General features: G+C 41.6%; 1 protein-coding gene across 10 annotated transcripts in view; it reads left to right on the top strand.

The window, feature by feature from the left end:
• Positions 1-25,656, top strand: part of PHACTR4 (phosphatase and actin regulator 4) — a 146,923-nt gene that overhangs the window by 58,312 nt on the left and 62,955 nt on the right. The window contains exon 1 of one of the 10 annotated variants that reach the window (XM_033227492.1): positions 14,677-15,077. The exons of 7 other annotated variants lie outside the window; for them this stretch is intronic. In XM_033227492.1, coding sequence (XP_033083383.1) covers positions 15,032-15,077 — 46 coding nt within the window. In that variant the 5' untranslated portion in view covers positions 14,677-15,031. Of the gene's footprint in view, positions 1-14,676; positions 15,136-25,656 lie in introns of those variants that run through there. 2 more of the 10 variants (XM_033227501.1, XM_033227493.1) reach the window with 2 other exon arrangements.

Raw genomic sequence — 25,656 nt, 5'->3', positions numbered from 1 at the left:
GATTACAGGCGTGAGCCACCATATCCAGCTGAAGAGCTATTTTTATTTATTTTTATTTTTAAATTTTATTTATTTATTTTTTTAGACGGAGTCTCTCTCTGTCACCCAGGCTGGAGTGCAGTGGCACCATCTCGGCTCACTGCAAACTCCGCCTCCTGGGTTCAAGCGATTCTCCTGCCTCAGCCTTCCAAGTAGCTGGGACTACAGGTGTGCGCTACCACGCCCCGCTAATTTTTTGTATTTTTAATAGAGACGGGGTTTCACTGTGTTAGCCAGGATGGTCTCAAACTCCTGACCTCATGATCCGCCTGCCTTGGCCTCCCAAAGTGCTAGGATTACGGGGGTGAGCCACCAAGCCTGACAACAACAAAGTGCTTTTGAATTACTGGCTTGAACAGGTTTGATAGAAACACTATTTATATAGTAATTCTAGTTCTTCTACAGGAATTTTTATTGAGTCATAGTATAACTAGATGTTCATTACTGAGAATTTGTATTTAGTAGAGAATGAAGGCTATATTCTCCTGTACATGTACTGGAAAACAATATTGTTTAAGGAGATTTCTTGTTAGGAATTTCTGCATAACTTTTACAAATGTTATAGCTAGCTGTCATCAGACACATACTGTGTTCCCACTGGACATCTAGTGTTGGTAATATTCAGGTTTCTTTCTCACTCACTTAAAGTGAATATTGAGGGCCAGTCAAATTAGGAAGAGTTGTGAAAGAGAGAGAAGGAAGATTAAGTGACAATGGCTAATAGTCATCTCTTTGAGTCACTAGTCACAGTCAACATGTTTCAGACCTCTGTGATGTGGGCTCCTTGATTTCTGCCTAGTTTCTACACATCATTGATACCTCTTGGTTCCTTAATAGATGTCAACTGGGCTGGGCGCGGTGGCTCACACCTGTAATCCCAGCACTTTGGGAGGCAGAGCTGGGTGGATCACCTGAGGTCAGGAGTTTGAGACCAGCCTGACCAACATGATGAAACCCTGTCTCTACTAAAATACAAAAATTAGCTGGGCGTAGTGGCGGGCACCTGTAATCTCAGCTACTTGGGAGGCTGAGGTGGGAGAATCGCTTGAACCCGGGAGGCGGAGGTTGCAGTGAGCTGAGATCACACCACTGCATTCCAGTCTGGGCAACAGAGCGAGAAACCTTCTCAAAAAAAAAAAAAAAAAAAAAAGATTGTGAATATAAATAGTCCAATAGTTTAAAACTAAATAAAATGGAACTTTTATTTAGCTGTGATGATTTCTTCAGCCTATACTACCAATAGTAGTTGGTACTATGAAAAAAATACCAGTGGCTCACGCCTGTAATCCCAGCACTTTGGGAGGCCCAGATGGGAGGATCACGAGGTCAGAAGATCGAGACCATCCTGGCTAACACGGTGGAACCCTGTCTCTACTAAAAATACAAAAAATTAGCCAGGTGCAGTGGCAGGCGCCTGTAGTCCCAGCTACACGGGAGGCTGAGGCAGGAGAATGGCGTGAACCCGGGAGGCAGAGCTTGCAGTGAGGCGCCACCGCACTCCAGTCTGGGCGACAGAGTGAGACTCCGTCTCGGAAAAAAAAAAAAAAAAGAAAAGAAAAACAGGTACCACATGCTGATGAAACGTGGAATTGGTTCTTTGAGATACCCTGTTATTACTAGAAGACTTTTGTTTTGTTTTGTTTTGTTTTTAATAGAGACAAGCTCTGCCCCCACTGGTCTCAAACTCCTGGGTTCAAGCAATCCTCCCACCTTGGCCTCCCAAAGTGCTGGGATTACAGTAATGAACCTGGACTGCACCTGGCCTTGGAAGACTTCTGAGTGGGCTTTAAAAATCCTTTAAGTTTAGCATGTCCAGCAGAACTTTGTGCAAAGATGGAAATGTTCTGTATCTGCCACTCTCCAATGTGTAGTCATATGTAGCTAGCTACTGAGCACCTAAAATGTGGCTAATAAAACAGAGACTGAATTGTAATTTGTATCTCATTTTAATAATATAAATGTAAATAATCATATGTGGCTAGTGGCCACATATTGGACAGTGCACATAGATATTTGAGAACTGAGCAGCGTATTGATAACCAATACTTCTCTACCAATGATTAAAATAATGTAATTCTTATTTACTTTTAATATGCTTGGAAATGTTGTTTTTTGTTTTGCTGCCATTAGAACTAAAAATAGTATAGTATTTGGCTAGACGCAGTGGCTTACACCTGTAATCCCAGCACTTTGGGAGGCAGCGGGATGTGGGTCACTTGAGGTCAGGAGTTCGAGACCAGCCTGGCCAACATGGTGAAACCTCGTCTCTACTAAAAATACAAAAATTAGCCAGGCATGGTGGTGCGCACCTGTAATCCCAGCTACATGGGGGCCTGAGGCAGGAGAATCACTTGAACTCAGGAGGCGGAAGTTGCAGTGAGCTGAAATTGCGTCACTGCATTCCAGCCTGGGCAACAGAGAGAGATCCTGTCTCAAAAAAAAAAAAAAGTGCTATAGTATTAGGAAGAAGACAGAGGAAGTTAATTTAGGAATGTGTTGTTTACTGCGGGTCTTCACTTATACGTCATCTTCCCACTGAGGCCCTTCCGCTCACCCAGTTTATAATTTAGCACCCTCCCTTTCAGCCCACCTTATTTTCCTTTCTTCCCTTTTTTACTCTGTGGTACTTGTCACCATCTAATGTAATAGGAAGAGGGCAGGGATTATTTTCCCCTGTTGTATTCACTGCTGTGTCCCAACACCTAGCATAATAACTGACACATTAGAGGTACTCAGCAAATATTTGTGGAGTGAATAAATGAGGGTTGTGATTTCTCAATAATTATAATCTAACTCATTTAACACTTATTTTGCATATAGCAAGCATTGAATTAGATTAGTTATATAGAGTACACTATGGTCACTACCCTTTCCATAGTAAACATTTATTTCTTTGTGAGCTTCAAATCTCTGACAAGAAAAAAATTTAGAAAACTAAAAACTGAAAACATTTCTTTGAACCATTATTTGAAACAGAATATTGAATCGGTTAAATCGTTGGTTGGAAGGGACCTTGGCAATGATTTGAATCAATTGTCTGATGTCACATGGTAGTTTAAAGTTCCATCAGTGTCATTTACATCTTCTCATTTCCCCTTTTCCTTCATCCCACAACATATGAATCTTTTTGCTCACTTATTTTTTCTACATCTTCTCATCTCCATTCAGCTAGTTCTCACCTTCTTCTAGGCCTACCTTCCCACTGACTTTACTGGACCCTAAGGAACTCCTCAAATCCCTATCCAAATCTTTCACCTATATTAACTGAAACTTTCCTGTTGATTATGATTTCTTATAACTCCTTTCTCAGTTCCAGAAGCTTCTCCCTATCCCCTGGGATATCCTCAAGAGCTTACTGGCCTGAAAACCAAAACTTGAAGAGAAAGCAACAAGGCAAAATCCCTATAGCTCCAGTTTCTTAGAGTGTGATCTTTCATTTTGTGGAGCTGACAACTGTCCTGCTGGCATAATTGCAGTTTCTCTTGCTAATAAAAGTCCAACGTATTGTAGGTTTTAAACATATACATTACTTTGTGCCTACCATTATTGAGAGAAGAAGAGATAATGTAGCTTCTGTGACATAAAAGCATAACAGAACCTCTCCAGTTTTTCCTAAAGAACTGTGGTGGTTTAATTTAAACTATTGGGGAGGTGGGGTTCATTTATATAGAGAATCTAAATGGAAGGAGAGGAACCAAAATATATTAAGCACCTCTAATCATTAGGTAGTCTTTGGAAATTCTTCTTATTTAATTTTCATAACTCTATGAACAATTTTCTTCATTTTACAGATGTGTAAACTGAAGTGCATGTAAGTAAAATAACTTTCCAGAGTAACCTAATCAGTAAATGGGAAAGCTGAGATTTTACATAGTTATATGATTGTAAACCCTGTGCTTTTTTCCATTGGTAAACCATGCTGCCTTCTAGAAGTGGAGGCAAAGGAGAGGACAAGAGTTATAGTGTTTGATGTAGAATAGGAGGCAGTTTGTTTTTTGCATCCAATGAGCTAGCCACAGAAATAAACCAGTATTATTTGAGGTAAGTGGTATGAGTATCTGGTGATTCCAGTGGCCCTGCCTTAACTTTAACCTTCTGTCGCTTTCAGCCTGTTCTTCAGGCTAGTTCACATGAAGTATAAACACTTCCTACTAAGGATCTTGAGCTTCACAGTTGTGATTAAATGAGGGAGTATGTGAAGGTTCATATGACAAATCTATCTCCTTTGTTACTACTTGCAAAGCAGTATGTTCTCAAAAACCACATGAACATACAGTTTTTTTTTCCCCCACAAAAGTAAGAGTTTCACAGCAGCTCCCAGGATTGTGTGGAATGATAGAACGGTCTATGGTCTCAACATTTTTTCTGGCCTCCGTGAGAAAAGTTCCACTGTTGGAGGTCAGAAGAAATGTAGAGATGATGGACCATCCATGGTAGAATAGTGGATGAATAGTCTACCTTGGATGAATATAATGGATGAATATTCTACCAGGGTAAAATAGTCTATGGTAGAATGGAATCTCTGAGAAAAGCTTAAAATTAAAGAATGCTGTTTCTTTCCTTATACTCAAGATTAATAATACTCGGTGCATGTATACTGTACATCATGTGTGACAAGCATTGAGAGTTTAAGGATAAATACATCGTGTGCCCTGCCCACAAGGAGTTTCTAGCTTAATTGAGAAGTCTGAAGATTCCTGCAGTTCAGGCTGGTGTACTTTATAACAGAGTATGAGAACTTAGGCACCATGCAAACATATATTGGTAGGTGTAAGTGTGTCTAGCTTTGTCCTGAGATCAGAGAAAAAAACTTATTTTTGATGGTGTGTCCAGAAAAACCATAGTTATGATTAGCTCTTTACCTCTCCAGTATTATCCCTTGGTGCTTGTACCTTTTTCTCACTTCTGTCATCCCTCCTATGGCTGACTCTTTCAGATCCTTTTTTTTTTTTTTTTTTGAGACAGAGCACTGTCGCCCAGGCTGGAGTGCAGTGGCACGATCTTGGCTCACTGCAAGCTCTGCCTCCTGGGTTCACACCATTCTCCTGCCTCAGCCTCCTGAGTAGCTGGGAACAGGCACCCGCCACCACACACGGCTGATTTTTTTTTTGTATTTTTAGTAGAGACAGGGTTTCACCATGTTAGCCAGGATGGTCTTGATCTCTTGACCTCGTGATCTACCCGCCTCGGCCTCCCAAAGTGCTGGGATTACAGGCGTGAGCCACTATGCCCAGCTGACTCTTTCAGATTCTAGATGTCACTTCATTTGAGATATTTTCTGTTGCCAGGCACTGTGGTTCACACCTGAAATCCCAGCACTTTGGGAGGCTGAAGCAGCAGGATTGCTTGAAGCCAGGAGTTATAGACCAGCCTGGGCAACATAGGGAGACTCTGGCTCTACAAAAAAAAAAAAAAATTGTTTTAAAGCCGTGAGTGGTGACGTGCACCTGTAGTCCTACCTACTTGGGAGGCCGAGGCAGGAGGATCGCTTAGACCCAGGAGTTTGAAGCTGCAATGAGTCGTGATCACACCACTGCACTCTAGCCCAGGTAATAGAGCAAAACTCTGCCTAAAAATAAAAATAAAATTTATCTGACGTCAGGACAAAGCTAGACACACTTACATGCACCAATATGTGTTTGCATAAACCTAAGTATTCATACTCTGTTATAAATCCTGTTGTCTTTTCTTTTTTTTCTTTTCTTTCTTTTTTGTTTTTTTTTTTTTTTGAAACAGAATTTCACTCTGTCCTGTCCAGGGTGGAGTGCAGTGGCTCGATCTTGGCTCACTGCAACCTCTGCCTCCCGGGTTCAAGCGATTCTCCTGCCTCAGCCTCTTGAGTTGCTGGGATTACAGGCATGCACTGCCATGCCTGGCTAATATTTGTGTTTTTAATAGAGATGGGGTTTTGCCATGTTGACCAGGCTGACCCCAAATTCCTGACCTCAAGTGATCCACCCACCTTGGCTTCCCAAAGTGCTGAGATTACAGGTGTGAGCCACCGCACCTGGCCTAAATCCTGTTTTCTTGAGCTATAATCACCTTATGGGCAAAAACTGTTGTTTTTAGTACCAGCATAGTGCTGGGCACACAATTAGGGTTCAGTAGATTTTTATGAGAATTCTGCTTGAGTGATTAAGGAAAGTCCCATACAGAGGTAGCAACAGTTGAGCGAGTTCTTTTTTTTTTTTTTTTTTGGTAAATATTTTTATTTTTGAGACTGGGTCTCACTCTGTCTCAGTGGCTGGAGTGCAGTGGTACAGTCACGGCTGACTGCAGCCTTGACTTCACACAGTTCTTAATGGATGGGTAGGAATTTGCCAAATGGATCTAGGAAAGAAATTCCTGGCAAAGGGAGCAATTTGTACAAATAGATGAGAAGATGAAGAGTTTGTAGATTACTAGCAAGGCTTTCTAATTTCCACATGTAGGATGTTACCTCTCATAACTATCCAGTGCCGGCCAGCCTAGAGTAGATCATGGGGTAAAGAAAAGAAAGCTGCTCTTTCCCCTAATTATATATTCAGAGGTTGAAAATTAGTCTTTGAATATGTATTTATATGATTTGCTAGTAATTTCTGTTGGTCATCGTGTCCTAGAGGAAAGTGACTTCTTCCTAACTCCTCACTGGAGTTTACCTCCCTCAGACATCTCAGGCCATAAGAAAGAAGTATGCTGAATTAAGCTAAGGGAGCTATAATTAAAATAGTCAAGAGCTGATTTTCCTAGGTAATCCAATTTGTATTCATACTTCAGCATAAAAATACATTTAATTTTAAGCATTATACTCCTGTGATTGATCTTGTAAAGTGTTTATTAAAAATATAGGCTGGGCACGGTGACTCGCACCTGTAATCTCAGCACTGTGGGAGGCCGAGGCAGGCGGATCACGAGGTTGGGAGATCGAGACCATCCTAGCTAACATGGTGAAACCCCATTTCTATTAAAAAATACAAAAAATTAGCCGGGCATGGTGGCAGGTGCCTGTAGTCCCAGCTACTCGGGAGGCTGAGACAGGAGAATGGAGTGAATCCAGGAGGCGGAGCTTGCAGTAAGCCAAGATCATGCCACTGCATTCCAACCTGGGCCACAGAGTGACACTCCATCTCAAAAAAACAAAACAAAACAAAACAAAAAATATATAAACATGGGGCCAGGTGCAATGGCTCATGCCTGTAATCCCAGCACTTCGGGAGGCCGAGGCAGGTGGATCATGAGGTCAGGAGATCTAGACCATCCTGGCCTCCCAAGTAGCTGGGACTACAGGCACGCGCCACCATGCCCAGCTAATTTTTGTAATTTTAGTAAAGATAGGGTTTCACCATGTTGGCCAGGATGGTCTTGATCTCTGGACCTCGTGATTCACCTGCCTCAGCCTCCCAAAGTGCTGGGATTACAGGCGTGAGCCACCGTACCAGCCACTACAATACAATTTTTATGGTGAATTTAAAACACCAAACCACATTCCAAAAGGAACTCTGAGTCAGACACCAACAGTAAAAGCCTACTGTGATCTCAGTCTGTCTTTAGTAATGAAGCCCAATGACTAACATATAAGAAGACAATCAAACTATATTTTGTTCAGGAAAAGGAAGATAAAGTCTTCCACATCTTCTGGATGGAACCTGGGGAAGATATTCCACAATGTCTTACTGCTTATAAACAATTTTAACAAATCAGCATTAGTTTAGTGGAGGGAAGGAACAATTCATGGCTTCCTGATGAGAAATTCAGCTCATATTTATGTGGCCTACTTTGGAGCAACTTGTGCTGTTAGGTGATGATCTTAAGTTTCTCTGTTGAGCACTACCTGTGGAACTGTCCAAATCTAGGCTTTTAGGAAAATAATATATTGGCCGGGCGCAGTGGCTCATGCCTGTAATCCCAGCACTTTGGGAGGCTGAGGTGGGCGGATCACGAGGTTAGGAGTTCGAGACAAGCCTGACCAACGTGGTGAAACCCCCGTCTCTACTAAAAATACAAAAATTAGCTAGGCGTGGTGGTGCACACCTGTAATCCCAGCTACTCAGGAGGCTAAGGCAGGAGAATCTTGAACCTGAGAGGCGGAGGTTGCAGTGAGCCAAGATCGCGCCACTGCCCTCCAGCCTGGGTGACACAGCAAGACTCTGTATCAAAAAAAAAAAAAAAAAAAGAATATATTTGGTATGCCAGCAATTTATAGGTTATACATGGTAATTAGAAACAGTTCTTTAATAAAACAAGGACTGCTTGGGTCGGGTGCAGTGGCTCATGCCTGTAATCCCAGCACTTTGGGAAGCTGAGGCTAGAGGATCTGCTAGAGGATCTCTCTCTCTCTCTCTCTCTCTCTCTCTCTTTTTAAAGTAAAACTTTAATTTTTTTCTCCCACTAGGATCTGTTGAGTCCAGGAGTTTGAGACCAATCTGGGCAATATAGTGTGACCCTGTCTCTACAAAAAAAAAGTTTAAAAATTAGCTGGCTGGGTGGCACATGCCTGAAGTTCTAGCTACTCAGGAGGCTGTGGTGGGAGGATTGCTTGAGGCCAGAAGTTCCAGTGAGCTATGATCGCACCATTGCATTCCAGCCTAAGTGACAGAGCAAGACTCTGTCTCTAAAGAAAAATAAAAATGAAAAAAGACTCTCATTAGAGGGCTTTAAGTGCTGTCTAAATCTCAATGATAGCTTCAATTCCTTTGCCTATTAAATCTTATTTTTCTAAGGTGTTTAGTTTTTTTTGAGAAAGGGTCTCACTCTGTCATCCAGGCTGGAGTGCAATGGCACGATCTCAGCTCACTGCAGCCTTTGCATCCTGGGCTCAAACAATCCTGCCTCAACCTCCCAAGTAGCTGGGACTACTGGCATGTGCCACTATGCCTGGCTAATTTTTGTATTTTTTTTTTTTTTGTAGAGATGGGGTTTCACCATGTTACCCAGGCTGGTCTTGAACTCATGGACTCAAGTGGTTCACCCATGTTGGCCTCCCAAAGTGCTGGGATTAGAGGCATGAGCCACTGCACCTGACCGAAGGTTTCTTGCTCTTTCCCTAAATAAAATAGGAAGAGAATCACAAATTTTAATTCTGCTGCTTCCCCTTGAGGCATTAAGCTGTGAAGAATAAGTACTCTAAAAAGGGAGTATCTTATTAGCTAACAAATAACAAGACATAGCTGTCTACTTCTTACAAAGTTAAAGTGAGACTTCCTTTTAAATTTCTAAAACATAATACGACCGGACACAGTGGCTCACGCCTGTAATCCTGGTGCTTTGGGAGGCCGAGACAGGCAGATCACGAGGTCAGGAGATCGAGACCATCCTGGCTAACACGGTGAAACCTCGTCTCTACTAAAAATACAAAAAAAAAAAAAAAAATTAGCCGGGCGTAGTGGCGAGTGCCCGTAGTCCCAGCTACCCGGGAGGCTGAGGCAGGAGAATGGCGTGAACCTGGGAGGCGGAGCTTGCAGTGAGCCGAGATTGCGCCACTGCACTCCAGCCTGGGCAACTGAGCAAGACTCCGTCTCAAAAAAAAAAAAAAAAACATAATGCATAGAAGACTAAAATGAACTCAAGGCTTTATTGTTAATTTTAATATCATTAGTGTGCCAGTATTGTCCTACATTTCTGCTTGTCTGCTTACCAATTAGCACAGAATAAATAGTGATTGTTAGAAGAAAAATTAAACATGATGGTCAGGGAACATGTAGTGTCTTGGCACATAGGCAACAGACTTAGCATTTCTTTCTTCTTTTCTTTTCTTTCTTATTTTGAGACAGAGTCTCGCCCTGTCACCCAGGCTGGAGTGCATTGGCACGATCTCAGCTCACTGCAACCTCCGCCTCCCAGGTTCAATCGATTCTCCTGCCTCAGCCTCCTGTGTAGCTGGTACTACAGGTGCCAGCCACCACGCCTGGCTAATTTTTCTATTTTTAGTAGAGACGGGGTTTTACCATGTTGACCAGGCTGGTTTCGAACTCCTGGCCTCAGGTGATCCTCCCGCTTCGGCCTCTGAGAGTGCTAGGATTACAGGAGCGAGCCACTGCACTGGGCCTAGACTTAGCATTTCTTTTTATTTTGTTTTTTATTTTATTTTTTTGAGACAGAATCTTGCTCTGTTACCCAGGCTAGAGTGCAGTGGTGCAGTCTTGGCTTACTGCAACCTCTGCTTCCTGGATTCAAGCCATTCTCCTGCCTCAGCCTCCTGAGTAGCTGGGATTGCAGGTGCCCGCCACCACGCCCAGCTAATATTTGTATTTTTAGTAGAGATGGGGTTTCACCATGTTGGTCAGGCTCGTCTCAAACTCCTCATCTCGTGATCTGCCCAGCTCAGCGTCCCAAAGTGCTGGGATTACAGGCGTGAGCCACTGTGCCCCGCCTAGACTTAGCATTTCTGAGAGATTAGTTGTAGAGTGTGGACTTCCTTGGAAAATGAATATTTCTTTTGGAGCTTAAAAATTCTTGGCCATTTATACAAGAGCTTCAGTGAGTCTGGGAGTCAGAATAAGGATACCTGGATTTTAGTTCTGGCTCTGAGCAAGGCATTTAACCTCTTTGAACCTCAGTTTCCTCCTTCTGCAATAAGTAGGAGATTGAAATTGAGCCAAATGATCGCTAATAATCCTTTCATTCTTTTTTTTTTTTTTCGAGATGGAGTTTCACTCTTGTCACCCAGGCTGGAATGCAGTAGCCAGTAGCGCTATCTTGGCTCACTGCAACCTCTGTCTCCCAGGTTCAAGTGATTCTCCTGCCTCAGTCTCCTGAGTAGCTGGGACTACAGGCGCGTACCACCATGCCCATCTAATTTTTGTATTTTTAGTAGAGATGGGGTTTCACCATGTTGGCCAAGATGTTCTCAATCTCCTGACCTTGTGATCCGCCTACCCTGGCCTCCCAAAGTGCTGGGATTACAGGCATGAGCCACTGTGCCCAGCCCCTTTCATTCTTGAAGTTTTATTGCCACTCTCACAGTATTGTAGAATCAGCAGTGAGCCATGACAAGATTTGGCTTTTATTTTATTTTATTTTATTTATTAGAGACAGGGCCTTACTTTATTGCCCAGGCTAGTCTCAAACTCCTAGGCTCGAGGGATCCTCCTACCTTCATCTCTCCAAATGCTACGATTATAGGAATGAGCCACTGTGCCTGGCCTTTTACATTTGGCAGGTGGTTTTTATTTTGACATTTAAATTTGGCAGATGGTTTTAGCAGCTATACCTAGATCCATAAATCTATCTTGTTATACTCTTGTATGGTCATGTCTACATAAATTAGATTAGAAGGTACTGTTTCTGGATTGTGTGTGTGTGTGCATGTTCAATGTGCCGGGTTTGAACTTACCCAAATATTCAGGGTAATGCTTATATCTGGGTCCTTCCATTTGCTTAATGTTTCTTTTTTTTTTTTTTTTGTTGAGACGGAGTCTCGCTCTGTCGCCCAGGCTGGAGTGCAGTGGCCGGATCTCAGCTCACTGCAAGCTCCGCCTCCCGGGTTTACGCCATTCTCTCGCCTCAGCCTCCCGAGTAGCTGGGACTACAGGCGCCCGCCATCTCGCCCGGCTAATTTTTTGTATTTTTTTAGTAGAGACGGGGGTTTCACCGTGTTAGCCAGGATGGTCTCGATCTCCTGACCTCGTGATCCGCCCGTCTTGGCCTCCCAAAGTGCTGGGATTACAGGCTTGAGCCACCGCGCCCGGCCCCATTTGCTTAGTGTTTCTATATACCAACTGGTTGTGTTCAGACTTTCTCTGTGGCCTGCTTCTTCCAACTTGCTCTCTGGAGTCATACTCTTGACCTGGCCTCTCCTTTCTTGATTTGTATTTATTGAAAGGTTTTCAGGTACCAAGAACATTACAAAGCACTTTATTTCTGTTGATGTCATTTAATCCTTACAAATTCCCTGTACTAGTAATTTTTTTTTTTTCTTTGAGACAGGGTCTCGCTCTGTTGCCCAGGCTGGAGTGCAGTGGCATGATCGTGGCTCACTGCAACCTCTGCCTCCTGAGTTCAAGCGATTCTCATGCCTCAGCCTCCTATCTGGTATTACAGGTGTGTGCCACTACTCCCAGCTAATTTTTGTAGAACTGGGGTTTCACCATGTTGGCCAGGCTGGTTTCAAACTCCTGACCTCAGGTGACCTGCCCGCCTTGACCTCCTAAAGTGCTGGGATTACAAGCGTGAGCCAACACGTTCAGCCTTGTACTAGTAATTATTGTTGTGTACTTTTATAATACTAAAAAACTGAGACTTAGAGAGGTGAAGTAACTTGTCTAGAGTTAACACTTAATAAGTGGTAGAGCTGGAATTAAATTTTCAATCTGACTCCAAAGTTCATGCTCATAAGTAATATACTGTATTGGCTCCATGATGATGATGATGATGGTGATAATTATGTTGTTAATTACAATATGTTGAGCACCTCCTGAGTGCCAAGCAATGCATTTGCCACCTTTTGCATTCCCATTTTACAGCAATGGAAACTGCTCTTGCTTATGGTCTGCTTTTATGCTAATAAGTATAAGTACCTAGGTTCTAAAGTATTAAGCATTATTAAATTGAATTGTGCTTTCAGTGCATTTTTCCTTTTACTTTCTTTCCTGTTTTAATGGTCAACATCATAATGTTTTTCTAATTACTACCAGTATTAACAATTTAATGTTGTCTGAATGTTTCTGCACTTTTTTCCCTTACTGATGCCTTAGCATTGAGGTTTTCTTTTTTGTTACCTTTGCTGTTTTTTTCTCTATCAAAAACAGATAATGGGGCTAAGATAACAGAGAAGAGAATGTACCAAGGACAGGCTAAATACGGGAAAGTTCAGATGCTAGAAATCTTTCTGGGATCTCAGTTTGGAGACTAAAGATTTAAATGAAGAACTCCCATCTTTTTGGTAGCTGTATTTTTTAAAAAATTGTTTTAATTTTTTTTTTTAGAGACAGGGCTCACTATGTTGCCAAGGCTGGACTCAAACTCATGGGGTCAAGTGATCCTCCCGCCTCAGCCTCAGTCTCAGTCTCAATAGCTGAGACTACAGGTGCACGCCACTCCACCCAGTGGTTGCTGTCTTTTATTGAAGGAATATTAGGGCTTTGGTACTTACTAGCTTGATGATATAAGAGACAGGATTTGACCTTAGTAGCCCTAGTTTTCTTATCTGAAAATAGGGTAAATAAATATACCTCACAATGCATGGTTAGTTGTGGTGATGATTAAATGCAGTAACCAGTGTAAAACTCCTTAATACTCAAAATTGTTAGCTTCCTCTTTTACCTTCAGATGTTAGTGGAATAATCCAGGTTATGTGGAGGTTATGTTAAGGTTGTGTTATGTGTGTCTTTTTTACATTTAGAAAATTTGGTGTTACTATACTAAATAAAAATTTATCAAGCTGTATCCTTAATATTTATGTACTTGGCTGTATGTAAGTTAGTTATGGATAAAAAAGAAAAAATCAATGTGCAAATTGGACGTTCATTTGCTGCATGTGATTAGCTGATATTTCTATGTATTATGCCCAGCATGTAGGGCTATTCTTTGTAATTTCTTATTCCCCAAGATCATATGGAGATTATTGAGTTTTAGCAGAAAGAGACTATTATATAATGCCTTCCAAATATTTATTTCAAGTTTATTGTTTTAGTAAGCAGATTTTCAGAAATAGTTGTCCGTATTCTCAGAAAATATATATTCAGTCCTAAAATATTGTTTCTAATGTTATTAATTCCCAGCACATAGATCTCACCTTGCTTTAGGCATGCCCACCTACAAGTAGGAAATAAAAGTTTAGAATAAGTAGCATGTCTTAGTCTGTTCAGACTACTATAACAGAATCCTATAGACTGTGGGGGCTTAAACATTAACATTTCTTTCTTTTATTTTTGTTTATTTTTGAGGGAGGGTCTTGCATTGTTGCCTAGGCTGGAGTACAGCGGTGTAATCACAGCTCACAACTCACCTCTGGGCTCAAGCAATTCTCCCACCTCACTTCCCCTCCCTCCAGTAGCTGGGGCTGCTGGCACATGCCACCATGCCTGGCTAATTTTTAAATTTTTTATAGAGACAGAGTCTCATTATGTTACCCATGCTGATCTCAAGCTCTTGGGCTTAAATAATCCTTCAGCCTTGGCCTCCCAAAGTGCTGGGATTACAGGCTTGAGTCACCAGGCCCAGCCACAGACATTTATTTCTAACAGTTCTGGATACTGGGAAGTCCAAGGTCAAGGTACCAGGAGACTGGGTATCTGTGAGGGCCTTCTTCCTGGTTTCCAGACAGTTGTCTTCTTGCCTAGCCTCACATGATGGAAAGAGAGAGCTGTCTGGGTCCTTTTTGATAAAGTACTAATCCTATTAGCGAGGCCTTTACCCTCAATGACCTAATTATCTCCCAAAGAACCCACTTCCTATACCATCACATTGGGTGTCAGAATTTCCATATATAAATTATAAGGGGACACAAACATTCAGTCCGTAACACAGTGAAATCTGATACTTTTGAGGTAAACCTGTGTCTAAAACACACCTTTGAATGGATTACTGCTCCCATTAGCCTTTTACTCATAACCATCCTGGTGTTTTTGTGTGATTAAATTTGTAAATTCTTTGGTGTACTCTTGAGCAGGCTCCCTTTCTTCTGTGACTCAGAGCCTGGAGAGTTCCAGCCAAGCTCAAAAGTCAGGAACAGGGGGTGTGGACTTTTGGGCTATGCCAGTCAGCAGCTAGAATGTGGTTGGCAGTCTCCTCCCCTTCCTGCACTTCAGCTCTACACAGTGTGCATTCTGGAATGACAGGCATTCCTGTGTGAAGAGAACCAGTGTGAAGAGAGTTTTGTAAGAACTACAAGTGCCCAGGCTGTATGGGAAACAGAAACTTCAGCAGATGAACTGACCTTATGCCATTTCCTGATGTTTGGCAGTGACACTGAAGGGGATCACATGTCCCCTCTTTATGTGGATTTATCTTTTATGAAAAGTTTGCTTTTGTCCGGGACAGTTTGTTGTCGTGAGATACATCAGACAATATAATCATGGGGCAAGCCGACGTCTCCAGACCGGTAAATCCAGATGCAGTTGGTGAGTAATAGAAGGCAGAGAAACAGAAAATCTTGACAGAAGCAAGGCAGATTTACAGGTGAACTTGAGTATTTATGCGAAGTTAAACACAAGAATGTTGACGATCCCAACTTTGAAATGTTTATGTTTGTGAAGAATGAATGAAGTCATGCAGAACATGGCGAGAAACTTTAAAAAATTAGGTTTTTTAAAACTTAAAACCTTAAAAAATTTAGTTTATTAATTTATCACTCACAGTTTTGTTTTACTTGATCTCTTTGAAGTTTTTTATATTATATTGCTAAGGAATTATCTGTTAATTTCTTGCCGTTACTAAAGATAAATGCTACAGAAATGTATTTAGAATTCAGAGATATTTTGCTAGTATTTTACAAAACTTGGAAAATAGAACTGTTGACTTCTATAGACAGAACCACTTTTAAGAATTAAGTTTTTAGACTTGGTTATACATTTTCCTAATAAGTCTCAGGCATTTTCCATTATGCTAGTGTTTCCGTTTCTCTTAAGTCAATGCTTTGATATAAACTTTTCTGAAGTTGGTTCATTTGAAATGTTACTGTCTAAGGGATAGCTAGAGACCAAGCTGATTGTGAGTATAGCTCAGAATTTCAAATCTTCTACGTGAAATGGTAGTCACTTGTCACTGCAAGCTCATTTTCCTAATCTTGTAGGGTTTTATATAAGATGACAATCATAAATTGGGAAAAACAGTTTTAAGCGGATGTTCATTAAAGGGTTGCTTAAATATAAGCAAAACTAGGGAAAGCCTGTGAATCATTTCTGGACATTATAATATTTAAGAAAGATTTATACCTTCACTTTGATTTATGGAGAAGCAGAAAACATGTTCAGTCCTAGGCTGTGTTTTTTGTTTTTTCAGAAACAAAAAATGTTGATGACTTTAAAAAAATGCATAAAGTGTGGAAACACAGGTAACACTCCCAAATGTTTCATAATGTAATGAGATTTTGTTTCTAAGGGTAGTATTTTCACCTGAGAACTTCCTAGATGAAATATCTTCAGCAGTATTTTTCATGTGTTACTGACACTGAGGCACATGGATCACAAAGTGAGTCATTCAGCAACAAATTTTCAGAACCAAAGTCAGGACTTGACTCACTTTACTTTGATCACTAGGGCTGTGTCTTTATCAATTCATTAACTCACTTAAAAAAATGAAATGTTGGCCAGGCGCGTTGGCTCAAGCCTGTAATCCCAGCACTTTGGGAGGCCGAGACGGGTGGATCACGAGGTCAGGAGATCGAGACCATCCTGGCTAACACGGTGAAACCCCCGTCTCTACTAAAAAAATACAAAAAAACTAGCCGGGCAGGGTGGCAGGCACCTGTAGTCCCAGATATTCGGGAGGCTGAGGCAGGAGAATGGTGTAAACCCGGGAGGGAGAGCTTGTAGTGAGCCGAGATCTGGCCACTGCACTCTAGCCTGGGCGACAGAGCGAGACTCTGTCTCAAAAAAAAAAAAAAAATTGAAATGTTTCATAAATAGAAAAAGGTATAAAGAAAAACATAAAGAATCATCTGGGACCACTACCCAGCCTAACAGATGAAATTTAGAACATAAAGATAAACCTCATCTTATCCTTCTCTTCTGATGACATTTTGCTTCTTTGTTTCCAGAATTAAACGTTCTCCTATATTTGATAAATAACTCACTTTTGGGCCGTAAATTCTCCTGTGATTTCTACGCCGAACAGTAGTTGTTTGTTAGCAAGTATAGTAAGGACTCAGTGCTGGGCATTTATCTATGAGATGGAAATGAAAGGGCTTTGAAAAACAATAAATTATAAAGCAAGTACAATTTAGTGGTAAGTGGTGGTATTTAAGAAGAATGTCCATCTAACATCTATATACTGTATAAAAAAGTTCATCTGAGTAAAGTTTGGTATTTTTATGCTTCTGAAAAAAAGTAAGAATCAAATTCATCAGTTCTTTTTTTTTTTTTTTTGAGATGGAGTCTCAGTCTGTCGCCAGGCTGGAATGCAGTGGTGCGATCTCGGCTCACTGCAACCTCTACCCCCCTGGTTCAAGCGATTCTCCTGCCTCAGCCTCCCAAGTAGCTGAAATTCATCAATTCTATTCCTACCAGTAGCCCTAATAAAAGACATTTGAGGAAGAAATAGAAATCAGGAGCCCAACTAAGGTTTTTATGTTTCCTCTGGATTTAATTTTGGGGTTTTATTTCCTATTACCTAAATAATAAGTAGTTGACTATAAAGCCTTTATGTGGGTAGCTGACTGGAAAATCTTACCAGATTATTTGGAATGATAAATATGCAAAGTAAATTAAAACCTAAATTATTTGTTTACTCTTCTAGGCCTATGATATAGCACCTAGTTTTGAGCTTTGAAATTAACAGTGCTAGGTTTGACAAGTCAACTGATGCAAAACACATGAATGAATATATTGAATTGATTTATTATTACTTTCAGGCACTGTGAATAACATAGAGGCCCCTATGTAGATACCATTCATGTCTAGGCCCTCAAGAAGTTTGTTTTGTAGTTGAGAGTTTAAAATATGAAAAAAGATATCCAAAATATTTATACATTTTTTTTTAAGATTAAAGCATACTTCTTTTTTTTAGTTTGTTTTTTTTTTTTTACTTAAAAAATTTATTTTTGTAAAAATGGGGTCTCACTGTGTTGACCAGGCTGGTCTCCAACTCTAGCCTCAATTGATCCTCCCACCTTGGGCTCCCAAAGTGCTAGGATTAGAGGTGTGAGCCACCAAGCCCATCCCACTCCTTTTTTAAAGTTAATTGATTCCCTTGACTTGTAATGGAAGCCCAGAGCTATTAACCAAAGAGTCTGCTTTCAAATAAATAATCTTTGCATGAGGACTCATATGCAAATTTATGAGATGTTAACAACCATATCCAACCAGAGTTTCTACTGTAGGATCTTTCTGACAACCGGTATAACTGAGTATTTGAATGTAGATTAGGAATCTGTGCTGTGGTATCTATTCAAGGAAATATGTTCTCATCAGTTAATTGAAAAAAATTATCCTTAAATAAAATATGTTCATAGGAGAAGCATGTAGATTTATCTAGATAAAGCATTGCAGTTGGGGCAGAGTGCGTTAGTTCATGCCTATAATCCCAGCACTTTGGAAGGCTGTCACAGGAGGATCACTTGAGTCCAGGAGTTTGGTACCAGCCTGTGCAACGTAGGGAGACACTCCTTCTACAAAAATAAAAATTTAGCCGTTGTGGTGGTACTCATCTGTAGTCCCAGCTACTTGGGAAGCTAGGTAGGAGGATTGCTTGAGCCTGGTAGGTTGAGGCTGCAGTGACTCATGATTGCCCCTCTGTACTCCAGCCTGGGTGTCAGGGAGACACTGTCTCAAGAAAAAGAAACACAAACTTTCAAATCCTCAAACTCCTGACCTCAAGTGATCTGCCTGCCTTGGCTTCCCAAATTGCTGGGATTACAGTTGTGAGCCACTGCCCCGGCCAATTTATTTTTTTTAATTGAAAATAATTGTACCTGTTGATGGGATACATAGTGGATATTTCAATATGTATGATGTGATTAGATTAGGGTAATTAGCATATTCATCATCTCCAATAGGTATTATTTATTTGTATTGGGAAGGTTGAAAAACTCCTCAGCTGTTTGAAACTACATATTATTGTTAACTATAGTCATCCTGAAGTGGCATAGAACACTAGAACTTTTTTCTCCTATCTAGCTATAATTTTGTATTCTTTAACAAATCTTTCCCTATCCTTCCCTTCCTGTTACCTCTCCCAGCCTGTAGTAGCCTCTGTTGTACTTTTTACTCCTATGAGATCAACTTTTTTTTTAGCTTCTGTGTATGAGTGAGAACGTGTGGTGTTTAACTTCCTGTTCCTAGCTTATTTCACTTAAAATAATGTCCTTAGTTCCATCCATGTTGCTGAGAATGACAGGATTCCTCCCTCCCTCCCTCTCTTTCTTTTTTTCTTTTTCTTTTTCTTTTTTTTTTTTTAGGCAAGTCTCACTCTGTCGCCCAGGCTGGAGTTCAGTGGCACGATCTCAGCTCGCTGCAACCTCTGCCTCCCAGGTTCAAGCAATTCTCCTGCCTCAGCCTCCTGAGTAGCTGAGACTACGGGCGCACACTGCCACGCCCAGCTAATTCTTTTTTTTTTTTTTTCTTGAGACAGGGTCCCACTCTGTCACCCAGGCTGGAGTACAGTGACACAATCACAGCTTACTGCAGCTTCAGCCTCCTAGGTTCAAGTGATCCTCCCACCTCAGCCTCTCAAGTAGCTGGAACTACAGGCACATGGCACCACACCTGGCTAGTTTTTTTGGTTTTTGAAGAGACCAGGTCTCACTCTGTTGCCTGACTGGTCTCAAATTCCTGGACCTGGAATCAAGTGATCTTCCTGCCTCAGCCTCCCAAAGTGCTGGGATTACAGTTATGAGCTAGTATACCTGGCTCATTCTTTTTTATGGCTAAATAGTATTCCATTTTGTATATATACCACATTTTCTTTATCCATTCATCTGTTGTTGAACACCTAGGTTGATTCCATATCTTGGCTGTTGTTGTAAACATGGAAGTGCAGATATCTCTTCAGTATAATGATTTCCTTTCCTTTGGATATATTCTCAGTAATGGTATTGCTGGATCATACGGTAGTTCTATTTGTAGTTTTTTTTGAGGACCCTCCATACTGTTCCCCATAGTGGCTATACTAGTTTACATTCCCACCGACAGTGTATAGCGTTCCCTTTACTCTGCACCCTCACCAGCACTGGCTACTTTTTGTCTTTTTGATAATAGCCTCCTAACTGGGGTGAGCTGATACTTCATTGTGGTTTTGATTTGCATTCACCTGATGATTAGTTATGTTGAGCATTTAAAAAATATATTTGGCTTTTTTTTTTTTTTTTTTTGAAACAGAGTCTCTCTCACTCTGTCACCAGGCTGGAGTGCAGTGGTGCGAGCAGTCTCAGCTCACTGCAACCTCCAACTCCCTGGTTCAAGCTATTCTGCTGCCCTAGGCTCCCAAGTAGCTGGGATTACAGGCACGCGCCACCATGCCCAACTAATTTTTGTATTTTTAATAGAAACGAGGTTTCACCATGTTGCCAGGATGGTCTTAATCTCCTGACCTTGTGATCCGCCTGCCTCAGCCTCCCAAAGTACTGGGATTACAGGCGTAAGCTACAGCCCTTGGCCTGTTTGGCCGTTTTTATGTCGTCTTTTGAGAAATGTCTCTTCAGATCATTTGGCCTTTCCCATTTTTATATTATTTAATTATTTATTTATTTATTTAATTTCTTTGAGGCAGAGTCTCGCTCTGTTGCCTAAGCGCAGTGCAGTGGCACAATTTCGGCTCACTGCAACCTCCGCCTCCCGGGTTCAAGCAGTTCTCTGCCTCAGCCTCCCAAGTAGCTGGGATTACAGGTGCCTACCAGCACACGCAGCCAGTTTTTGTATTTTTAGTAGAGACGGGGTTTCACCATCTTGGCCAGGCTGATCTTGAACTCCTGACCTCGTGATCCACCTGCCTCGGCCCCCCGAAGCGCAGGGATTGCAGGCGTGAGCCACCTTGCCCGGCCATATTTAATTATTCTTTTTTAAGACAGTCTCGCTATGTGCCCAGGCTGGTCTTGAACTCCTGGGCTCACACGATCATCCCACTTCGGCCTCCCAAAGTGCTAGGATTACAAGCATGAGTCACTGTACCCAGCCCTTCCTAATTTTAATTAGAAGGGCCAAAGATTTTTAGTAAATTCTTTCTAACCATTTGGTTTGGAACTTTCCTCCTCTGTCTTTCCATTTCACCTATCTCTTTTTTTTCCTTTTTGCCTCTTCATTTACCCTAATTCACTAACTTTTCCCCCCACTTTTCTTTTGTGTAATAATATATTGCTATAAAAGATACTGTATATTCTCTTTCCTACATTCCTTTTCTATCACCATTTGATTTATTTTCTCTGAAATTTGGAGTTATGGGGTTCTCACCCTTATGATAATGGAAGTAGTTTTTGGGAATGTGATTTGGAAATATATCATCCCCCATCTCTACAAAAAAACGTAAAAATTAGGCAGTCGTGGTGGTGCACACCTATAGTCCCAGATCTTCAAGAGGCTGGGATGGGAGGATCACTTGAGCCCAGGAGGTTGAGGCTGCAGTGAGCCATGATCATGTCACTGCACTGCAGGCTGGGCAACAGAGCAAGACTGTGTCTGAAAAAAAAGAAAGGAAAATAAATATATTATCACTTAAAGGCAAAATCCTAAGGAGATTGCTGGATGAATAAAATTTAAGATAGCTACATAACAACAATAAAACAGGAGTAAATAATAGATAGGTTAATTTAAAGTAAAGTGCTTCATGGGATTTTGTAGAAAAGGTCTTAGTAGTATTTGGTTATCAGAATTAAAAAGACATTTCTCATACCTGTCTACTGTTTATCTAACAGTAAATGCTTCCTTTTAAGAAGAAACAGGCATATTTTTCTCATGTAATCCAGTGTTCAGGAGGAGGTGGCAATATAGGGGTGTGTCATAAACTCCTTAAAGGATTCTCTGTTATTATCAGATTTGGAATACCAACCAAAATTTTTTGATCCCTCTCTCTGCTCCGGTGGATTTTCTAAATACACTATTGATAAGGTTTGGCTCTGGGTCTCCAACCAAGTCTCATGTTGAATTGTAATCCCCAATGTTGAAAGTGGGACCTGGTGAGAGGTGATGGGATCATGGGGTGGATTTCTCATGAATGGTTTAACACCATCCACTTAGTACTGTATTCAGGATAGTAAGTTCTCATGAGATCTGGTCATTTAAAAGTGTGTGGAGGCTGGGCGCGGTGGCTCATGCCAGTAATCTCAGCACTTTGGGAGGCTGAGGCAGGCAGATCACGAGGTCGGGAGTTCAAGACCAGCCTGGCCAACATGATGAAACCCCATCTCTACTAAAAATACAAAAATTAGCTGGGCATGGTGGCAAGTGCCTGTAGTCCTAGCTACTTGGGAGGCTAAGGCAGGAGAATCCGTTGAATCCTGGAGGCAAAGGTTGTGATGAGCCAAGACTGCACCACTGCACTCCAGCCTGTGCAACAGAGTGAGGCTCCATCTCAAAAAAAAAAATAAGTGTGTGTGGCACCTGCACCCTTGCTCTCTTGCTCCTGTTCTGGGCCATGTGACATGTCTACTCCCCCTTCATCTTCCAGCATGATGGTAAGTTCCTGCAGCTTCCCCTAAAGCCAGGCAGATACTGGCATCATTCTTCCTATACAGACTGCAGAACCATGAGCCAGTAAAACCTCTTTTCTTTATAAATTACCCAGTCTCAGGTATTTCTTTTTATTTATTTATTTATTTATTTATTTAGATAGAGTCTCACTCTGTTGCCCAGGCTGGAGTCCAGTGGCACGATCTCAGCTCACTGCAACCTCTGCCTCCTGGGTTCAAGTGATTCTTTTGCCTCAGCCTCGTAGCTGGGACTACAGGCACGTGCCACCATGCCTGGCTAATTTTTATATTTTTAGTAGAGATGGGGTTTTGCCATATTGGCCAGGCTGGTCTCAAACTCCTGACCTCAGGTGATCCTCCTGCCTTGGCCTCCCAGAGTGCTGGGATTACAGGTGTGAGCCACCGTACCCAGCCTCAGGTAATTCTTTATAGCAATGCAATAATGGACTAATAGACCTATTATCACAACCTACATATGTATTTCCTCTTTCTTTTTTTTTTTGAGACAGTCTCACTCTGTCGCCCAGGCTGGAGTGCAGTGGCACGATCTTGGCTTACTACATCCTCTGCCTCCTGGATTCAGGCGATTCTCCTGCCTCAGCCTCCCAAGTAGCTGGCATTACAGGCGCCCACCACCATGCCCGGTTATGTGTTTCCTCTTTCTACTTGCAAGTAAACTTTGGAAAGTTTGAAGTTTTTTTCCCATGAGTGAATAGCTTATATTCTGGCCCTTCACTATAAAAACATACCCTTAACCTGGAATTTTTTATCAAGCAATGTGCACATTAAGTTGCCAGTGGTAAAGCAACATCACTATTTGATACAATCATGGGCAGAAATCTGTGTTTTTCCAGAGGTAGAATCTCAGACATAACTGTACCTGCAAGTTCAGAGAGAGAGACCTTCCACCTATCTTCTCCTGACTGCTTTGCCCAATTATTTCTAATCAAGGGTCAGAGCTATGCAGTATTTCCACAGGAAGTTGTGGGCCTTCTCTAGACAAAGCCTGCTTTGTTCATTAGTGGCAGGTTTACTTTCTGTAATTTTGCCGAAGTTTTCTGAAACAGTTCTTTAAAGCCAATAATAATCCTCTTTTAGAAGGCAAAAATAAGTACAGTAGTGTAAATACCATAAATGAATGTTCTACATTTACAATGTTCTGATACTGTGAGAAGGTTGTTTATAGCAAATCTGTTTCCAGCTAGGTGGGCTTAAAAATAGACTAAACCATTATATTATGAAGATACTTGGTATTTCTTCATAGTGAAGTATATATATACCTTGTTGAATAAAATTATACATCTTAAAATTTTGGACAAATAGGCTGGGCATGGTGGCTCATGCCTGTAATCCTAGCACTTTGGGAGGTTGAAGTGGATGGATCACTGTTGACCAGGCTGGCTGGAACTCCTGACCTCAGGTGATCACGCCATTTTACTCCAGCCTGGGTGTCAGAGCAAGACTTTGTTTCCAAAAAAAAAGAAGAAGGCCAGGCGCGGTGGCTCACGCCTGTAATCCCAGCACTTTGAGAGGCCGAGACGGGTGGATCACAAGGTCAGGAGATCGAGACCATCCTGACTAACACAGTGAAACCCCGTTTCTACTAAAAATACAAAAAAATTAGCTGGGTGTGGTGGCGGGCACCTGTAGTCCCAGCTACTCGGGAGACTGAGGCAGGAGAATGGCGTGAACCTGGGAGGTGGAGCTTGCAGTGAGCCGAGATTGCGCCACTGTACTCCAGCCTGGGTGACAGAGTGAGACTCCACCAAAAAAAAAAAAAAAAAGAAAGAAAAGAAAAGAAAACCTGATAAGGTATAAAACATAGAGATAGAATTCATACAGATCCAATAACTTTTGTTACTAATTACTAAGTCAAATAAAGCGGGGGGAAAGTAAGGCTATACTGAAAACTGTTTTCTGTGGATTCCCATTGCCTGTGCCTTATCTTGCCATTAACGTGGATGATTAAGAGGTAAGGCATGGTAGCTCACACACTTTGGGGGGCTGAGGCAGGAGGATTGCTTGAGGCCAGGAGTTCGAGACCAGCCTGGGCAATATAGCGAAACCTGATCTCTACTCAGAAAATTAGCCAGGTGAGGTGGTATGCGCCTGTAGTTCTAGCTTCTCAGAGGCTGAGGCGGGAAGATTGCTTGAGCCCAGGAGTTCAAGGTTGCAGTGAGTTATGATCATGCCATTGTACTCCAAGCTGGGTGAAACAGTGCGACAGTGTCTCAAAACAAAACAACAACAACAAAAAAAAACTGGCTGTGCCAGGTGCAGCGGTGCACCCCTAGAGCCCCAGTGACTTGAGAGGCTGAAGCAGCAGGATTACTTGAGACCAGGAGTTTGAGGCTACAGTGCACCATGATCGCGCCCCTTAATAGCCACTGTACTCTAGCCTGGGTAACATAACCCCATATCCAAAAAATAAAAATATATATGTATAATAAAATAAAGAATTGGTTGTAAATCTAATTCTAAAATTAACATTATCTTTGACCTAGGACATATTGTTTAATCCTGTTTTATCTCATATCTCCATCAAGTTATACAGATATAATACGCATCTATAGTAGATAGTTAATGAATACTTTATCTGAAGATGAAAGGTGCTACGTGGTTTTTATAAATATCATATATTTATTTAAAAATCACAGCCAGTGGCCAGGCTCTGTGGCTCACTCCTGTAATCCCAGCACTTTGGGAGGCCAAGGTGGGTAGATCCCTGAGGTCAGGAGTTTGAGCCCAGCCTGGCCAACATGGTGAAACCCCATCTCTACTAAAAATACAAAAGTTAGCCGGGTATGGTGGCGGGCATCTGTAATTTCAGCTACTTCGGAGGCTGAGACAGGAGAATCCCTTGAACCCAGGAGGCAGGGGTTGCAGTGAGCTACGATCATGCTATTGCCCTCCAGCCAGGGTTACAGAGCAACACTCTGTCTCAAAAAAAAAAAAAAAAAAAAGTCCCTGAAATTCATATGAACCAACTACACTTGCACTTAAAAACTTCAATTAAATATTGACTAGGAAAAATATGGTGGTTGAAGAAACTACTAGAACTCTGCATAGTTCATGATATAAGAAACAAGCCTATGATATGTGGGGTGCTACAACTTGAGTAAGGGAGTAAGTAGTTTAAATACCAGGCCTGGTTTCAGGGTACTACTCAAACAGGAAACTCCAACTGTAATTTGATTAGTTATCTTCCACTCCCAGCCTCCGCCCCCTCCAGAAAACACCAAGACTGTCAACTCTGTGACGTGCTTTCCTAATGGCCTGTAGCTACATGACTCAAAGAAAAAGGTGTTTTCTTTGGAACACACAATTATAAAACTATACCCAGCATCCTACACCCTGATTTC

Source organism: Trachypithecus francoisi, unplaced genomic scaffold (assembly GCF_009764315.1).
Source record: "Trachypithecus francoisi isolate TF-2019V2 unplaced genomic scaffold, Tfra_2.0 Lachesis_group12, whole genome shotgun sequence".
In the NCBI taxonomy this organism is placed as follows: domain Eukaryota; kingdom Metazoa; phylum Chordata; class Mammalia; order Primates; family Cercopithecidae; genus Trachypithecus; species Trachypithecus francoisi.
This window is presented reverse-complemented; position numbering and strand designations above follow the sequence as displayed.